The sequence below is a fragment of the Argopecten irradians genome, chromosome 8 (assembly GCF_041381155.1).
Source record: "Argopecten irradians isolate NY chromosome 8, Ai_NY, whole genome shotgun sequence".
In the NCBI taxonomy this organism is placed as follows: Eukaryota; Metazoa; Mollusca; class Bivalvia; order Pectinida; family Pectinidae; genus Argopecten; species Argopecten irradians.
Window position 1 is genome coordinate 8,423,150 of NC_091141.1, and position 20,307 is coordinate 8,443,456.

At 34.2% G+C, this 20,307-nt stretch overlaps 1 protein-coding gene across 8 annotated transcripts in view; it reads left to right on the plus strand.

The window, feature by feature from the left end:
• Positions 1–6,172: 6,172 nt before the first annotated feature.
• LOC138329270 (liprin-alpha-1-like) overlaps positions 6,173–20,307 on the plus strand; it is a 45,674-nt gene continuing 31,539 nt past the window's right edge. For 7 of the 8 annotated variants that reach the window (XM_069276129.1, XM_069276130.1, XM_069276132.1 and 4 more), the window contains exons 1-11: positions 6,173–6,274; positions 10,220–10,384; positions 12,499–12,573; positions 13,759–13,896; positions 14,629–14,850; positions 15,142–15,288; positions 15,793–16,011; positions 16,417–16,611; positions 17,609–17,685; positions 18,482–18,614; positions 19,911–20,125. In XM_069276129.1, the coding sequence (XP_069132230.1) occupies positions 6,206–6,274; positions 10,220–10,384; positions 12,499–12,573; positions 13,759–13,896; positions 14,629–14,850; positions 15,142–15,288; positions 15,793–16,011; positions 16,417–16,611; positions 17,609–17,685; positions 18,482–18,614; positions 19,911–20,125 (1,655 nt within the window). In that variant the 5' untranslated portion in view covers positions 6,173–6,205. The remainder of the gene's footprint in view (positions 6,275–10,219; positions 10,385–12,498; positions 12,574–13,758; positions 13,897–14,628; positions 14,851–15,141; positions 15,289–15,792; positions 16,012–16,416; positions 16,612–17,608; positions 17,686–18,481; positions 18,615–19,910; positions 20,126–20,307) is intronic. The other variant, XM_069276131.1, reaches the window with a different exon arrangement.

The window sequence follows — 20,307 nt, forward strand, 5'->3', positions numbered from 1 at the left end:
TCAAAAAAATGAATGTCTAGTTCATCACACTTCACCTCACATAACTTGTTGGATTGAGAATTCTGAGGCATTGAAATTTCTAGATAAATTTAGGTTTAGTAAAAAAGAAATTGTAAGGTAATGTTCTTATAAGATGGCAGTTCTAACAACAGTAGAGATCCTACCGTATAAGTTCTGATAACTGACATTTTCTACATGTTTACGGTACTTCATTGCAGGATAAAATATATATGAAGAGTACTAAATTGTCTCAAACAGTGAAATTTTCTAACTTTTAATCTCGTATAATCTAGTATTAATTAATCCATTTAATTTTAGTCACATGATGTGTATATAATCATAAGTTTTGATTTCCATCCGTCCTTTTCCACAATTTGGTTTTTTCCCCCACATTTCTTTCTCCTTTCTCTTTTTACGCACCTCTCTGTCACATTTCTATTGTATTTTTCAACACAATTTTTTTTTTTGTGTCACCTCCGTATATATCTCATTTTTTGCACTCTATAATTTTTAGCTAGATTTTTTTTCTTCATTCAAAGCTTTCAAAGGAAGTCCATGGATATTTGAAGACAGTTCTTTCATATAATTTGAAAAATGGATTAACACTAAAAATTCTGTTCATCCCAAAATAACTGGCACACTTTAACTTTAAGCTACATTTTTTCTTCATTCAAAGCTTTCAAAGGAAGTCCATGGATATTTGAAAATCGTTCTTTCATATAATCTGAAAGTGAATTAACAAAAAATTTCTGTTCATCCCAAATAACTGGAAATATAAAAAGTTACCTCTTATCAATGTAACATTTGGAAAAGACAAATGGATGTTATAAAATGATTGCCATGTGCTTGCTTCTGTGGTCAATGTTTACAAACACTTCTTAGAACTAGATACTCTGTATATACTATTTTGTATCATTCAAACATAAATTACTGGTTAAAAGACAGAGCACTGTTACCATGACAACTGTCACAGCATGATTGCTATCGTACTGTTTTTGGTATTGTTACTTACTGGAGTACCCCATGACTATACAACTCCTTTTACGGACTTCATTTCAGACCCCCAAAACGCATGCGTAGCATTTTCCTGGGCCATATTCTCGAAGTTCGGGCTAAATTTGTAGAAATTGTTCAGTAGAACTAACGTTAAGATTCATGAAACAAAAGGAAGTAAAATATTGGCCAAAGTTTTTACTTAGTCAAGTGCAAAGTGACGGTCTAAACAAAACAGTTACTTGATATATGTTTGGCTAAAAAAAACTTGCATCTGAATTGTTTCATGTGTTTCCCTGACTGTATCATAGAATGAAATATTTGTTGTTTAGAAAAAAAATTCATAGTTTTTGTCATTGCTATTGAATTGTTTGAACCATGAACATAAAAAACAACAAAATTTATTGTAAGTGATAATTCCATTGGAAAACCACAAATTATTTTTTTTTCCCAATGAATAATTTAAATTCTCCATACCACAAAAAGAAACTACTCCTGGTATCTATGTTCTATTGCAAGATTTCTTTCCTATACACAAAACTGACTTTGAGTATATGGTCTGTGTTAGATGTTGTCTGGTATCGTAGTCATTTATTAGTACCCCCTCTTGTAGTTTAGTACACCTAAAAATTCTAACAGCTTTATAAATAGAAAATCACATTTTAGAAGAAATGGGAATTTTGAATTAAAAAGGCACGAGTAAAACTTCAGATAAAATTTTCAAAATAGAAAGGTACAAAGAAACTTGAAGAATTAGAAGGAAAAGGGATAAGTATTGTAACGGTAGACTCTTGATAACATAGTAAACGAGTTAGGTCAAAGTCAAAGGTAGACTTGGATGAAAATGTAAATGAATCAGAAGAAAAAAAAATTATTCATGAGTGTAATATATACGTAAACGTTTATAAAGAATGGTTCTGAGTGTTAAAGTTGAAAAGTAGACTTTGATTGTTACAAAATATTTATTACAAACATGCAAAAATTCTGGAATAACCTAGCAGCCATAATTTTTTTTTCAAACCAAAAAAAAAAAAAAAAAAAAAGTGATGAACAAAATTTTGATATAGAAAAAGAAATCTTAGGTTTATTAAACTGAAGTAAGTTGTGCATGTGTTTGCTAGTTGGATCTTTGTTTATTACTTACCAGCACTTAAACTTTAATTTTGATGGCTAGCGGGAAACGCAATAACAATGGTTTGGTTTTTAATATGTCAACATAATAGATAAATCATTCAGATTTAAATTCATTTTAACTAATTTCACCCGTACCACTAAACCATCAGACATGAAACAATCAATTAATTAATTGTCTGACACAGAGTCTAGTTAGTAGCCTCAGTGTTATTTTACCCTCTTCAACTGTACATGTAGTGGCAGTAAATGTTGTGTTCGTGAACACTTGGCTGACTTTTTTTTTGCATCCTTCAATTTTTGATTTTATTAAATCCTATGATAGTTTTTGTCATGTTATAGTAAGTTTTACCTGATTTAATGAATGGTTTGATTGATATTTTATCAATTTAAATCCTAAGATTTATAATAATAATTTTCATAAATACTATGTTTACATGTGATGTATGTTATTGTCTAGTTAATTAAGTAATTCTAAGAAATTTCTATTGCAAAGTAAAAAAAAAAAAGGCTTTATCAGTGGTGATTAACGTTTAACATAAAATCTCAGAATTCATGCAGACATTTATTGATGCTAGTATAAAGTAAGCAGATAAGGGCTTAGAGTTAAAGTTTCAATCATATTGCACTCTATTTCATTCCAATTTGTTCTAAACTAAATTATAAAATTTATCAAGTTATTCTTGATAGCTTTCATGTTTGATATGATAGCATGGCCTAAGTGGAAATGTTGGTATCAGATGTTCATGTTTTTGTTGCAATAATGTCATAGTCTTAAGGCATTAAAAAATATTTTACAAATGGCTGAAATCCAAATATGTACAAAATTGATCATATTCCATGAAAAAAAATCTGGTCTTGTTTTATGTTGATAACATTCTGAATATCAAAAACTAAATAAGTATACAAATTGAGAGATAAAAACAACAGAGGTGTAAATGGAGTGTAGTATGTGTAGGGGTTGTAGGGTGCTGACTGTGTACCTTTGTCTCTAACAGGCCCCGGCAGGAATGTCTACATACCATCTTGTACACCTATTCTTCCTCTAGTCCCCAGCTTGCCACTACTGCTGCCGACGGCGCTGTTAACCAGGTAATACTGGTGATTACACGGACACATGCCCGCCGATTCTATACCATAGGGTCTTTATGTAATCTGACAACAAACTATATCCCTGGTGGTAACCAGGTAATACTGGTGACACACGGACACATGCCCGCCGTTTCTATAACTTAAGGTCTTTATGTAACCAGACAAACTATATCCCCTGTGTAACCAGGTAAATATTGGTGATACACGGACACGATGCCCGCCGATTCTATTACTTAAGGTCTTTAATGTAACAGACAAACTATATCCCCCTTGATACAGAGTAACGCCTCCTCGCTCCTATTATCTCGCCCTCAAAGGGTTATACACAGGTACATCAGTTTTCTAATGTAATCAGAACAAAACTTTATGATACATTGACATACACCTGTCGCTCCTAACCACATCAATTCCTTTATTAATCAGAATTGTTTGTTATTTCTCTCTAACATACCTTGACAAGCACCTGCTTCTATTAACAGCTCATATAGTCCTCATAATCACTGAAAAACATCATTTCCTGGTCCACACTTGTTGTACGATCGCGAGGCCTCACTAGGACAATATCTTGTGCGGATACAAGGTATATAATTGTATCTGCCACATGCATATGTTGGAATATTATTCTTGGTCATATTATCATGCTCATGGCCCACTTCTGACTGAAAGAGTGACCAGTGTCAAAAACCAAGTTGTTAATCCCCTGTTATTAGAAAATATTTTTTAAAGACACTTACCTTTGCCTTTATTGTTCAATACTAGCTGTGATCTTTATTAAGATTTATAGACAACAAGCCTTACTCAAGTCCACTTTTAACAATATTCACTGCACTCTGCTACAGCTTTTCAGCAGACGTACCTGGGAGGAGAACTAATTTTATCAGCTTGCTATATAGAAACTACCTACCTGGTTATTTTCCACATATTGTATAACCATCCTTGCATTGACAGCTTTGCTTTTATGACTGATAATTACAGGAATTGTACTTGTAATCAAATTTATATGTAAGATATAGCTCTCTGCATCAGTAACGCAGTCTGGAATTTTTGATTTGACAGTTATATAATGAATTATTTCAACTGTTATATTCCATAGGTATTTCTTTAGATCAACTTTGTTTCGACCATGAATATGTTATACTTAATGTTCAAAATAATACATATAATGATATTTAGGAATTTTGAGTAACAATATAAGTCATCATAATAATTACAATTTTTCTTGTTACCGAGCATTTTCATTGGCTTAAAAATTTACCTTTATCAGCACCATAAAGGGAAAAAATCGGCGTCGCGGTTGATGTGACATTGCTTATGATTGGCTGCTGAGATGACAGCGCGTAAATGATTTCATTAGACAAAAAAGTCCAATAATTAATGTTGGTTGATTTATTGATGAGATTTTATCTTTAAGTAAATTGAAACTTATAAGGATTAACTTGAATAAAAAAAATTTATGTTATTGGAGATATAACACAAAAATCTGAAGTGTACTCTAAATAAAACGGTCCTTAGATATAAAACTTTCATTGGATTTTTTTTTGTTCTAAACTTTAAATCGAGTACAGTCACCTTATTTGGTCACTAATATCACATACATATTGTGTATATAGAATTTATAAATTGTAATTTATTACATCTCCTATCAATCAAAGCTCTATTCAACCATTAGAATGAGTTTGTACAACATTAAATATTTTTAAATATATCATCATATACATTAAGTATATTTACAAATTACTATATTAATTTTGTTGTTATCATATTTTATAACCTTAAGTACAGAGTGAATATATTAACAATTAACATTTTAATTAACCTTTCAGTGAGCTAACACACATTATATTACAATGCAAGTTAATGTAAAACACTATATACAAGTCTTTGATGTTGATGCTTGTATATTGAGACATACCAGGAGCCCGGATATGTTGCTTTGTCTTGTGTTAAGACGTGTATCGACTCATCAAATTATCTTACAAAAATTGATAAATAAGAATGCACATTAAGAAAATTCAATGTAACACTAAGCATAATGTAAAAATTATTGTAACAGTTATATATGTATACTCATGACATTACATTTACTTGATAGCATTATGTGCACCAGCATGCTCGGACTTATACCAACCTACCAATAGTAGTTAAAATATTATAATACCAAATTATAATCACCTAGGCCTAGGTACCGGTTATGTAGGGGGTGGAGCGACATAGATCTATAATCCATTGAACTGATACAATTTTCATGAGGACTCCAGGGATAACGTTATAAGAAATCAAAAACTTTTTCTTTATTTTGAAAACTCAATTTAAAAAAAAGAAAGTAAATAAAAATCTTACCAAAAAGGAATAAATAATTTAAATGGAAACAAAGATATTTAAATCACAGTTTCACATGAAGTTATTACTGTATGTAAGCTGGCATTGTGTGATCTCCTACAAAGGTTGGATCTACTGGAGCTAGCTACTTCTTTTCTTTTAGGAAAATCAAAAACCTGGCCCTGAAAACCTATACAAATACCAATTACCTTCGTAACCAATTTACACCTGGAGACACAATTTTAACATCTTCTTAATTCAAGGACTGGGCCAGTTAATTATGGATGTTCAGGATTATTTGAACAAAGTAAATTATTTATCACGGGAACTTTTTAAATCATTTACCATATTTTGATATGATTGTGTAAAATTAGAATGACTAAAACAGCCAATAAGGTGGACAGACTGGTAAATATAAATTTTGTTTGATACATGATAAACAAATTAAACAAGTCACTTGTAGGGGAACCTCTATTTATTACTTTTGTCTGAAATAATACTAGTACTATTCTTAAAATTGCAAATGCCTATAAATACATTAAAGTTGTGGGCACTTTTCCATAATATGCATGTATCATTGTGATATTCATATAAAATATGATATCTATTTACACAGTTTATGTTTCGTTTGCAGCAAGAGTATGCATCACTGGCAAAGGAGGTGAATGCTATGCGAGACCAATTACTAGAGAGAGAAGAGGAGGTTTCTGAATTAAAAGCTGAACGCAATAATACCAGGGTATGTACCACAGATATTTATAAGTCACCCAATCAAAAGCAGTATTTGTGGAGTAAGCCAATCATGGCAATCGTAACAAAGGTAGACACCAATCCCCAATATGCCAATCAAAATCCATGTTTCTCAGGAATGATAGTATAAAACTCAGAAAGTCAGTGAACAAAATCAATGACCGGCTAGGACTCAAAGTTCCATCTATTTTGATTGTTGTGGAGCCTCCATGGCGACTGAAATATTTTTCTCTGAAAATAATGGATATCAAATCAAATCCAGACATTTTGCCTGCCTTAAATTGAACTTATGTATCACAGCTGTCAGTAGTCAGTTCTCTGATCACATCAAAACACACGCTATATCATATAGCTTGATTTATTGCTATATTGATTGACTTTTGAAATGTTTACATTTTATCAAATTAAACTCTGAAAGTAAAATGTGTCAATTTGCCAGTAAAATTTTCTTTTTGAAAGTTTGTGTACCTGATATTGATGTCAAAGCTTAAAGAGGTTCACACGGTAGAAAGTAACTAAATAACAGACCAATAATTAGAAAATAGTTTAAACATGTACATTTTAAGACTTCTGGGCCTGGCAGCCATAGTGTTTGATCATATTTTAGTGCCACATGATATTCAAATTGACTCATTTTGAGCTTTATAATAGAGTTGGACCAGTAGATTCTGTTTAGTGGGTCTCAGCTAGTATAGTATAATTGTGACAATGTCAATGGCCATATATATAGTAGTGCTGTATATATATAGTACCTAGACAATAGGGCACAGATAGATAGTACTACGAGTTACTGTACCATTATAGATATGTTAATACATATGTATAAATATATTTCTACCACAATAGGCGGTGTTATTCAACTCTCAGGATAATGAATAAACACTGCAGCTGTTGATTAACAATTTGTTTATACCACACGTGGTATAAACTCTGTACGCATTCTGATTGGCTGACACGGTGAATTTTGACCAAACTACTTCTTTCCCAGTGTCACGTCATCATTGTCAACGTCATCAATAATCAAATGACGTCATTCTATGTTGTGATGGCCGCTTGACGTCCAAAACTGCTGTCGTATGCGCCGTGGTCATTGTGTCAAAATACGTGACGTTTTCATACATGTAAAATTGACCTTTAGTACTAATAATACATCTTGCCAGACAAGAATTTTACTGATGAGTTTCGTAGTTTTAACGTGTATGAAACGAACTTGATCTTGGCGAAAATGGCTTGATGATTATAGGGCGGGATATAGACGATGCCGTGTCGTGCGAATGCTTTTTACATGTATACATGTAGTCCGACATTGAGATTTATTTTTTGGAAGCAATTTTGAAGATTTGAACTCAATAAGATGTTAAATGAGTGTTATTTGACCCTAAAGATGTTCCCAATTAAAAGAATTTGATATCGACGGATTCTTTATCAAACTATGACTTTTGAATATTAATTAGAGTCTTTTTGCTGATGAAAATATTACTACACCTTATTTGCATATTTCGGTAAATACACGTTATGGTATCCTGCTGTATTTCTATCGGCTAAAACCAAATATTATTGTGGTAGAAACAGGTCACACTACTCCTGTTGTTGTTGAATATTGAATTTACAAAAAAATTGCTAAAGCTCGTGTCTTTTGTAACTTTTAAAAAATAACTTACTCGTGTGGAATAAATTCAATATTCAACAACCACTCATTGTGTAACCTCTATATAGCTAGCTGCTTTAGGGTTGGTTTTACTACCCATTAGATATGAATGACTATAGTAGATCTATTTTAAACTTGGTAGTACTTCATACCCAGTAGATGTGAATGACCATTAAATCTGTTGTGAGGGCTGTAATTGGAGAAACAGCAGGCTGTATCCCTCCAACTTCCTGTTAACTCCAGGTATTAGATGGAGTTGGGTATGTTTGTACTGACAGCTGATCATGACTGGCCATCCACCTGTTATCGTGTATACAGATGTACATATTACTTAAAACCTTAAAAGTATAGCTTGGTCAGATCTCAAAAGTCAAAGTTGGTCAGATCTCAAGTCAAGCGGGGTCAGATCTCAAAAGTCAAACTTTGTCAGATCTCAAAAGTCAAGCTAAGTCAGATCTCAAAAGTCACGCTTGCATTTGGTCAAATCTCAGAAGTAAAGCTTGTTCAGATCTCAAAAATCAAAGTTAGTCAGTTCTCAAGTCAAACTTGGTCAGATCTCAAAAGTCAATTGCAAGCTTTGTCAGATCTCAAAAGTCAAGTTTGGTCAGATCTCAAAAGTCAAAAGTTAATTGGGATAATATAAGGATACCATGAATGAATGTAGTGGTAGCTTGATTGGTAAAAATGGGGGAAAAATTAAATGAGGGTTGAAGGGGGTGGGTGGGAAGCAACAATCTAGTATAAATATACATTATGTATTGAAAAGATTTTCAGAAGGTGAGATTGCATTTGATATTTATTTGTAACTATAATTATATAACAGTACAATGTATTTTATCAAAGTTTATTTAAGTTGTAACTCTTGCCTGTATTCAGCTAACAAATATCTACACATATTGCTGGGATTGATAGGGATGCATTTACAAATTCCACTATCTATATCCAGCATTATAATGAGATAGAGGAGAGAGTAGAGGAAGTAAACGGTCTCCCTAATAGTTCCAATCATATTTATAATATCCTCAGCTATACAGATCTGGGTCATGGGCTATGAACTGGGTGGAATTCATATTCATGTAATTCTGTTTATAAAATATAGTGAACAAGATAAGATTTCTTTACATTCCAAAACATGGAATTATGTTTTGGGCCTGCTGAGAAGCTGAAATAGATAGATATTGCCCCAAATTATACAGATCACTAACAATTATTTTGATGAATTCTATACAAGATATTTACGTTTTATCTGAAATTCCAGAACTGATTATAATTAATGATTTCAAAGGAAATTACAAATGGTTAAAAACTTTAAATTACTATCTTGAGTTCAGATATTCATTGGAATATGTATTGTACACGTACATAAAGATGCTTAAAAAAAATTAAAGTTTCATCATTTTGGTTTCCATCATGCTTCTATCCCTCACAACATATGTCTGTGTATTGAGCCATATGTTTGGACTCTTATCAAAATAGATAGGAAACACTTATCAAACCTAGTGTTTACTACACAGAGTGTTGGGTGTTACTGGGGACAGAACAACACTACTGCTATACATACACACCCTGTACCTACAGACACTGTATAGAGACCCGCTACATCCTTAACATGTAAAGTACAACCAGGGAAAAAAATTAGCAGATATCAGAGAACATGCTATGTATTGTGACACCAAAAACACGTTTTACATCAAGTAGAGATACTTTGTAATGGGGAGTTTTAGATAAGTGTAATATATATCTGTTAAGACAGAAATTAAAAAGAAGATATAGTTTTCCAGAGTATAGAACCTATAGACAAAAGGTCTAGGACATGCCATACAAACAGATTCACCTAAATGCTTAAATTATGGAAATCAATGTAACAAAGCCTCCCATACTTGATAGATGATTACGTACTTACAGGCAGTATTCATTCCGTGTACATGTACTGGTAATAAAATGTAATCTATGTACATTGTATTTCATAGAATATATGGAACACTTCTTTATAGCTCAGTCAAATTTAAACGCTATTTAGTATTTCAATAGTTACAAAATTTAGCGCTGTACATAAATTTGTGCTTCAAAGAAAAGCACTGAAATAAAACCACTGCTAAAATAAGTATATTTTCAATATGTTGAGTAAATTGATGATAATAAACAAAAGAAAAGTTCTCTATTCTTGTTTGAAACTGCAGCTCACAGTAATTCATCATGAAACCCCCTGTCCAAATTTTCACTGCTTTAAGGCGACTGCAGGAATTACATCACTTGTTATGTATGTTTTATTTCAATCCATTACAGTTACTACTGGAACACCTAGAATGTCTAGTATCTAGACACGAACGATCTCTTAGAATGACCGTGGTCAAGCGACAGGCTTCATCTCCAGCGGGAGTGTCCAGTGAGGTGGAGGTGCTCAAAGCACTCAAATCCTTATTTGAACACCATAAAGCCTTAGATGAAAAGGTGAGTGTTACATATCCCTTCCTCTACCTACAAACCCACTGAAAAGGGGAGTGTTACATATCCCTTCCTCTACAAACCCACTGAAAAGGTGAGTGTTACATATCCCTTCCTCTACAAACCCACTGAAAAGGTGAGTGTTACATACCTCTTCCTCTACAAACCCACTGAAAAGGTGAGTGTTACATACCCCTTCCTCTACAAACCCACTGAAAAGGTGAGTGTTACATACCCCTTCCTCTACAAACCCACTAAAAAGGTGAGTGTTACATATCCCTTCCTCTACAAACCCACTGAAAAGGTGAGTGTTACATACCCCTTCCTCTACAAACCCACTGAAAAGGTGAGTGTTACATACCCTTCTCACATACCACCGTTCCTTCTCTACAAACCACTGACAAGGTGAGTGTTACATACCCCTTCCTCTACAAACCCACTGAAAAGGTGAGTGTTACATACACCTTCCTCCACAAACCCACTGACAAGGTGAGTGTTACATTCCTCTTCCTCTACAAACCCACTGAAAAGGTGAGTGTTACATACCCCTTCCTCTACAAACCCACTGAAAAGGTGAGTGTTACATACACCTTCCTCCACAAACCCACTGACAAGGTGAGTGTTACATTCCTCTTCCTCTACAAACCCACTGACAAGGTGAGTGTTACATTCCTCTTCCTCTACAAACCCACTGACAAGGTGAGTGTTACATTCCTCTTCCTCTACAAACCCACTGACAAGGTGAGTGTTTACATTCCTCTTCCTCCACAAACCCACTGACAAGGTGAGTGTTACATTCCTCTTCCTCTACAAACCCACTGACAAGGTGAGTGTTACATTCCTCTTCCTCTAGCTACAAACCCACAGAAAAGGTGAGTGTTACATTCCTCTTCCTCCTCTACAAACCCACAGAAAAGGTGAGTGTTACATACCCCCTCCTCTACAAACCCACTGAAAAGGTGAGTGTTACATATCCCTTCCTCTACAAACTCAATGCCAGAAGTGCTATGGTTGTAAAACCTAGTGATTGTGTTTACTAGTGCATTACCAGGATCTTTTGGAAACAGGTTCTTTTGTTCTATGTGGTGGATACGGATCAAACAATATAACTATTATGTAGCACAGTCTGACAATAGACAAGATTGTTTCTCATTTTCAAAGAATCAAAAACAGAAACAAAACAAAAAGTCATGGAGTTTCTGAAGAAACATAAAGGAGCCCATTATACTTTATTTCAATGTCACCTTCACCACCCCTCCAAATTTTGAATATTCTATCAAGATGTGGGAAATTTTAGAATGGATTTTTATCATCATTCTAAGCAGAATTCCTATATCATCCATTCTTCGACTTTTGCTGGTGTGCATTATCTATATTTGTGAAGTAAAATCTCGGTTTGCCACCTCTTTGAAGTTTGGGTATGATTGATGTCAAAGATGTTGGTAAAATGTTGGTTGTTTAAACTCACAAGGCAATGCTAGGGGGGTCTGTTGCTGTCAGTTCATCTCACAGCTGATAATTGTTGGAAAGCATTACACTTGCATTTTTGTATTGTGAAGAAAATTTGGCATGGTTCTTCCCAGATTTAAAGGTGTTTCTATAGCTTCTCTGCTATCTAACACCTCCGAAATGGTGATTAGCTAAGATAACCACAGTACATGGGGCTTTCCTTATGATAAATGAAGATACTTTTTCATGAAAATGAAATCAAAGCCTCTAAATTAATCTTGCAGTAAGACATAAAAAAAAACTTTCAAAAATTTCTGCAAGTCTTATCAGTCTATTATATGCTGACTTACGGCTGTATGATGCAAACCAACTTTCACTTAAAACACCACAATCTGGAGCTCGGAACTACAGGTGCTAAGTGTTAATGTCCTCACACAGACATGGGCAGTATGAAAATGATGCCAACTCAAACCTGTATAGTTACTGGCAAGAAAATCTCATCAAATTAAGGTTGGTTTGCACTAATTAACTAAACGATCCTCATTGTTCTATTTCTAACTATTGATGTCTTATTTCTTTTGTCTCCCACCAATGTGTGTTGCTTTGTTTTTAGACATTTAGGAGTAATTAATTTTTTTCTCTGTCAGATTGATTGTTTTTGTTCGTTGTAGGTTCGTGAAAGGTTAAGAGTAGCCCTAGAGAGAGTAGCAACATTAGAAGAAGATTTGGCTAGCGCTAATCAGGAGGTAAGTGTAGAGAATGATGTACAAGTAATTACTCTGGCTATAAAAACCAACTTTAAGTATGTGGATGTAGGTTTTATGTTCATCGTTACTAAGGAGATCAATTCGATATATACTCCCTTTATTGTCATTCAACATTATTTACTTCTCTTAAGTTCAAGGTTAAGTTCAAAAATAAAATTTGAAAATATTTTTTTAACAACTATTTCTTTAAAAGTGATGATGGAAGTCTCTTTACCTGCCGGTCTGACTTGTTTTCTAGTTCAATGTTCCTTAAAACCAATCCATGGACTTGTTCTTGGTAATTCAGAGATACATCTAATATCATCATACTTAAATTAAACCTATAATTGATTAAAAAGCAAAAAACTTCTTTAATTGTTCTCATTAATCTTAAGATGCTAAAGAAATTTTGATTTCCTTAAAGCTCTATGTTGTTTTTTCCTGGTGAAAAAGTGGCCCAAATATTTATTTGGAAAAAAAAAACCCAAAGATGCTTTAATGTATGATTTTCTAGTCACTGAAGTCAAATGGAGACCGGTGCCTTTTAGCTTTAAAAATCGTTTATTACTTTGTATTTGATTACTGTAAACATTTTGTTTTACGTATACAATCTCTTGTGTCTTTGTTATTTCAAAAATATTTGCGAATATATAAATTCATGATCAAAGATTCTTACATACAATCATGCGATCATATATATACGTTTAATACAATTAATTTAATCATACTTATTTTAGCATAGTCTATATGAAAAAAATTGAATTATAATTTATTACCGCAGATATAGATTAGCGCAATATGGCGATTCAATAGCGGAAATATAATTAGCAATATCAAATTAGCGCTTCAAAAATGTTGTTAAGAGCACAAAGATAAAAGTACCGCTGAAATAAAAATGTTAACTGTGCTCTCAAAACATTTGAATTTGTGTTTGATCTCAATTATGAAATAACACCAAAATTGGTATCTCATGAAAAAAAAGTGGTTTACGGTAGTGAATTGGTTAGATGAAATGATCAATTTAATGTTACACAAGCAATATTTCTTCATGTGAAATTCTCATGTACGGGGACAAATAAGTGAATTTTGAAAGAAAAATTCAAATGAATTTAACATGAAGAAATATTGCCTGCATGTGTACAACTTATTCTCAAAACTAATTCATTGTATCCTGTTCATTTGCAGTTATTTACATTACGAGAGCAGCAGAGTAAATCACGGCATTCCAGTGGTAGTACCGAAGATGGCAAACCAGCTAAGTTGGAGGCCATACAACAGGAAGGGACCGAGTCTAACAAACCAGACCATCTACACCACCCAAAGGTAAATGGATCACTGTGACTTGGGTTTTGGTGATCAAGCGGAATGTACAATTTGAAATTATCATAAAGTTATAGAAAAACATACCGAAAGTAGAAAAAAAAAATGCTTTGCTAAAGACGTATCATTCTGTTTCTATAGCGATTATCCAAGGATCGATTGACCCTGGTTCCGTGTTTCATTCTGTTTCTATAGCAATTATCCAATGGATCGATTGACCCTGATTCCGTGTGTCATTCTGTTTCTATAGCGATTATCCAATGGATCGATTGACCCTGATTCCGTGTTTCATTCTGTTTCTATAGCGATTATCCAATGGATCGATTGACCCTGATTCCGTGTTTCATTCTGTTTCTATAGCGATTATCCAATGGATCGATTGACCCTGATTCCTTGTTTCATTCTGTTTCTATAGCGATTATCCAATGGATCGATTGACCCTGATTCCGTGTTTCATTCTGTTTCTATAGCGATTATCCAATGGATTGATTTCATTCTGTTTCTATAGCGATTATCCAATGGATCAATTGACCCTGATTCCGTGTTTCCTTCTGTTTCTTCAGCGATTATCCAATGGAATGATTTCATTCTGTTTCTATATAGGCAATTATCCAATGGAATCGATTTCATTCTGTTTCTATAGAGATTATCCAATGGATCGAATGACCCTATTCCATGTTTCATTCTGTTTCTTTAGCGATTATCCAATGGATCGATTTCATTCTGTTTCTATAGCGATTATCCAATGGATCGATTGACCCTGATTCCGATGTCAACCGGGTGATTGAGCTCCAGGATACTGTAGAGAAACAGAATTCAGAGTTGACCTCGGCCAGAACTAAGATGTTAGAAATGACTAATAAAATGACGGAGCTGGAGGAAAATTACACATGTAACCAAAAAGATCTGATCAAATGCCAGGAGCAAGTGGTGAAGCTCCAACGAGATCTGAGAGAGGTACAACAACATTGTCCAAATTACTACTGCATGTGTATTGTTTTATCTGATGCAGTGAAGGTTAAAAATTTGTACTGTTGTATTTTTTTTCACGATTAATAAATCAAGACCAAAAATTTAACTTTATTGTTCCCCCTTGAAATGGATGTGTGAGTGTGTCCTAGTATAAAGTATTACTCATATCTGTCCAATCCTCTCTTGTTTTGTTTCGATAATAAGCTAGATATGTTTCATATTTGATTATTTGGTAATGACTTTGATGACTTGATATTGATTCCATTATTTTGACAGTCTCTGGCCCAGAGAGAAGACCAAGAAGAGAGGATAGCTACATTAGAGAAACGATACCTCAACGCTCAGCGAGAATCTACATCACTACATGATCTCAACGACAAGTTAGAGTCAGAACTTGCCAACAAGGAGTCTCAGCTCAAGTCGGTATGTAACAAAAATACTCATGGAAATGAATCAACCGGGATCAGCCTTAGGGGCTAAGGTGCTAGTGTTGAAATGCCTTAACAAATGACATTGATATAGGATAAGTGTCTTGGGGATTGACAATCACTTCATTGAAGTAATCTAATTGAAACAATAGTTGTTAGTGAAGGCTGCAAAAGTAACACTAACCTGTTCTCAAACAGATTTTGTAAGAATTGAGAGAACAGTTCTATCATGAACCTCTGGAGATCAGCGATATTACTTTGTTACACACACATTTCTGTATGATTACCACATTCACCTTAAAGGGGAGTGAATAGTATGTTACAATCCTGAATTCATTGTAAGCATGTTCCTCATAAACATGTTTTACTGTACAACTTCATGAAAAAATAATGGTGTTGAAAAAAAAAATGTAATGCAAATGTTTATTAAAATAACAGTTCTGTAGTATTGATGCTCTCAGCCAAAAAAAAAAAGAATACCATGACCTTGCTTTGACAGAGTGAAGAGAAGATGCGGAGTGCACAGGAGAAGTATGAGCTAGCAGAACAGCGACTACAGCAGTCGATGAAGAAGGTAGAAGCTCTGCCAACAGTGGAGGCCGAGCTTCAGCAACGTCTCGAGGCACTGTCGCAAGCTGAGGAACGACATGGATCGGCAGAGGAAATGTTGCAACAAATGAGATCCATCATATCAGAGAAAGAGACCGAGCTACAAAGGGTTTGTCTCGATCATTGTACTATCTTGTGTTTTAATTCAGCATTGAAATGATAATGATGTTACAATGTTTACTCTTTAAATCTTGACTAAAGTTAGTGTGACAATAACTGGGCTGAGTCATGTTGGCAGTTGCTTCATAAATTAGCATGAACAAATTCGACTTTTGAAGATACAAACCCACAACCATTTAGATAGATAGAAACTTCAGTACTGAAATTTACAAAATAATAAAGAAATAATTACATTTTGGAATAATTTAAAATAAATGGTTGAAATGTAAGAAGTTTCTGAGGCAGGAGTTTCCGACACAAAAAAAGTAAGTTCATGTTCTGGAAAATATACCTTCTAGGAATAAATTATTTATATATTGATTAAGTTTTATTCATTAAAAAAAATGGCCAACAGGGTAGACAGAGAGAGAAGTTAAATGAGGAACACAATAGTCGACTATCAGCCACAGTGGACAAACTACTTAGTGAGTCTAACGAGAGACTACAGCTACACTTAAAGGAGAGAATGCAGGCGCTGGAGGACAAGAATCAATTAACACAGGAGTTAGAGCGTATCTGTAAGGCTCTCGACGAATCACAGCAAGAAAAGGTAAATTATCTTCCCTCTATCAACTCTTGGTGACAGTTAGAGTGTATCTGTAAGGTTCTCGACAAGTCACAGCAAGATAAAGTAAATTATCCCTCCTCCATCCACTCTCGCTGACAGTTAGAGGGTATCTGTAAGGCTCTTGATGAATCACAGCAAGAAAAGGTAAATCATTCTTCCTCCATCCACTCTCTCTAGCAGGTAGAGCCTATCTGAAAGGCTCACGACAAAGCACAGCAAGAAAAGGTAAATCATCTTTTCTCTAGCCACTCTCACTGACAGTTAGAGGGTATTTGTAAGGCTCTCGACGAATCACAACAAGAAAAGGTAAATTATCCTCCCTCTATCCACTCTCGCTGACAGTTAGAGGGTATCCGTAAGGCTCTGGACGAATCACAGTAAGAATAGGTAAATTATCTTCCCTCCATCCACTCTCGCTGACAGTTAAGAGTGTATCCGTAAGGCTCTGGACAAATCACAGTAAGAAAAGGAAATTATAGTAAGAAATTATCTTCCCTCTATCTACTCTAGCTGACAGGTAGAGCGTATCTGTACGGCCTTCGATCAGTCAAAGCAAGAAAAATTTAATTATCCCCCCTCCATCCACTCTCGGGCCCTTTTCAGTTATACAGTTTGACTGGTTGGACTGTTTGTAAAAGTAATTATTTCAAGTATAAATCCTGCCGGACCTGCAGATTTTGATACAGGCCTATGAGGGCTTTGTCAAGGCTCATCTGAAAACAATATAAAATCACTAGGACTGACATGAATTAAAATGCGGACAACCAGGTCCAACCAGTCAAAACGTATAATTGAAAACATGCAATGTGGAAAAGCAGGATACGAAGGTACAGTGTCCCCCACCTTCTCATATATACAGCTGTTTATACACTATAGAAGTCACACTTCCTTCAGAATTACAGCTGTAAATTATATGTAAATGTGTTAGAAGTTTCATTATCTTTGTAACAAATATTTACTGGTACTTATACATTTACAGGAAAGGACCAATGAAGACCTGGTTGTGGCTAAGAGAGAAGTAGAAACACTTCGTCAACAGATCGAACATTTGGCTGGGTTAGTATTTCACTAAATTAACATTGATACATTAACACTATAAAGATAAGGTCCATATATCAAACAATAACAGAGATGAACAAATGCAATGGAAATAAAAAAATAATACTAAAATGCTTAATTGTCACATTCTTCAGAAGCTTTGAACTTTTTGTTATATTTTACAGAAAATCATAAATGAGATTAAAATATTATTTCTTACATTGACTTGATATCAACACTACGGTATGAAATTAAAATTACTTTAAAAATTTGTTACCTCAAAGTGGCTAGGAACAAAGTGAGGAATCCAAGTATTCAAGTTATGTCTACCTTAAGTTTGGTCAAATCAACAAAACACTTCAAATTAACAAGGTTTTCTCCAAGTTCTATTATGGTAGTTCACATTTGCAAGATTCATCTGTTATTTTGATAGAGCAGACTTGATAGAGCATACTTGATAGAGCATATCAAAGAGCATACTTGATAGAGCATACTTGATAGAGCATACTTGATAGAGCATATCAAAGAGCATACTTGATAGAGCATACTTGATAGAGCAGACTTGATAGAGCATACTTGATAGAGCATACTCATACTTGTTAGAGCATACTTGATAGAGCTTGATAGAGCATACTTGATAGAGCAATTTGATAGAGCATACTTGATAGAGCATACTTGATTTACTTGATAGAGAATGAAACAGTCATGGTCAGTTGACAGATGACTTTAAATATGATATCAAAGAGATTTCATGTTTATGCTTAATTACAGCTTCAGACAATGCAAACATTATCAATTGATTATATGATTTCAGCGTTGACTACAGGACTGGATACAACATGTCATCCAACGCAAGCCCAATGGACAGTAGTATGGAGGTGTCGCGCCGTATGAACCGAGGACGGGAACAGGCCATGCTGGAGGATCCAGGCAAAGTCAGTCTACAGGTGTCCCACGCTATCAATATAGATGTGTCTGTCGTGGTGCTCGTGTTGTAGAAGGATTTCAGTATAGATTAGAGTCTGTCGTTGTACTTCTGATGTGTTTTAGTAGGATTTCTCATGCATGTGTGGTTGTGACACCTATGTAGTTAAGATAACTGTGTTATTGTCACCGTTCATATTTATACTTAGTTTTGTTTTTCACCACTTTCATGTAAAATATTGAATTTGGTTCTGTTGTCTAGGTGAATCTTTGATGCATTGAATAAAGCATTCTCGAATGTGTGCTCAACTCAATCGCCCCTAAAATTTCATAATGGACTCGCCATACTTTGATTTAGAAGAGCTAAATGTGTCTTCAGGGGTAAATGAACAAAGTTGAATAAAATAGTGAAACTTTGTGTAGGCAAGCAAAAAATAAATTCTAACATTAAAAAATGAAGTTCCTGTTGTACTATCTATTAAAATTTATTTTACAAATTTCATTTAATTATCCATCTGACTTGAGGGGGCATTACAAGTTTCTATAAATAGTTAGACTTCTTTACTATACTCTCTACACTATTTGGTAGGTAAATTTCCTTTATGGTACCCCAAACTAAAGCCCTTTGATATGCATGTCTTGATTACTGTAATTTGATCTATTTGGTTGAGTCTGCTGTGATTTCCTTTATTTTAAGTACCCAGACAGTTAAAAGAGAGTCTGTATGACATGACCAGATAATACTAAAGAGTAAATTTAATTTAATGATTTAATTGATTGATAAGATTTCACTCACCACTACGACCTAAATCTATCTGGTAGTGCATGCAATGTTTCCTATTTTGATATTGTTGATGATCGAGGTTTCGTGTTTGGTTGATGTTTTCAAAATTTCAGTATTCTAGAAATAACGGTAAAGATGTTTGAGTTTGTAGTAATATGCAGGATGCGGTAAAACCTGCAAAGATATTGTTAATATTTTTACAAAGAAAAATTTGATGATAATTGTTAAAGTTCTGACCACAGTAATAACTTTATCATTATTTACTGTACAATTGTAGCATTTGACCTCCTATAGATGGAAATAAAAGATCAAATATAGGTAATACTGTTAAATGAGGTAGATACTCCTGTTGATTACCCTATGTAAGTCAAGTCTATAATTATGTAATGTTAAATTGAATGACTTGTGTGAATGAAGTCTATCACTGTATAATGTTAGGTAAATTAATTAACCTTTGGGATTTAAACATATAGTATTTGGTTAGATAAGCTATGTGAGTGATTTATCTATAACAATATCCTGTTGTGTGTGACAGGTCAACACCCTGAATGAGCAGGAGTGGGAGAAACTACAGCAGGCACATGTGTTGGCCAACGTACAGCATGCATTTGAGTCGAGTGACAACGAGGGGACAGATGATAATGAATCCGTACTGGCGTTCGACATGCTGTCTCCAACCGGACACACTGACGCACAGACACTGGCTTACATGCTGCAGGAACAGCTGGACGCTATCAACAATGAAATCAGGTAAACAATAATAATTGATTTTCTCTTCAAATGAATTTGTAAGTATGGCTTAATGTAAATTCATTAAAGCTTTTTCTGGATCGATATTTAACAGTTAGGTATACCAGTGTAGTCCCAGAGCCCACATCTAGTATGGCTTTGAGTAGCTTGGTTACATTATTTGGTGTTCTAGAGATTATTTA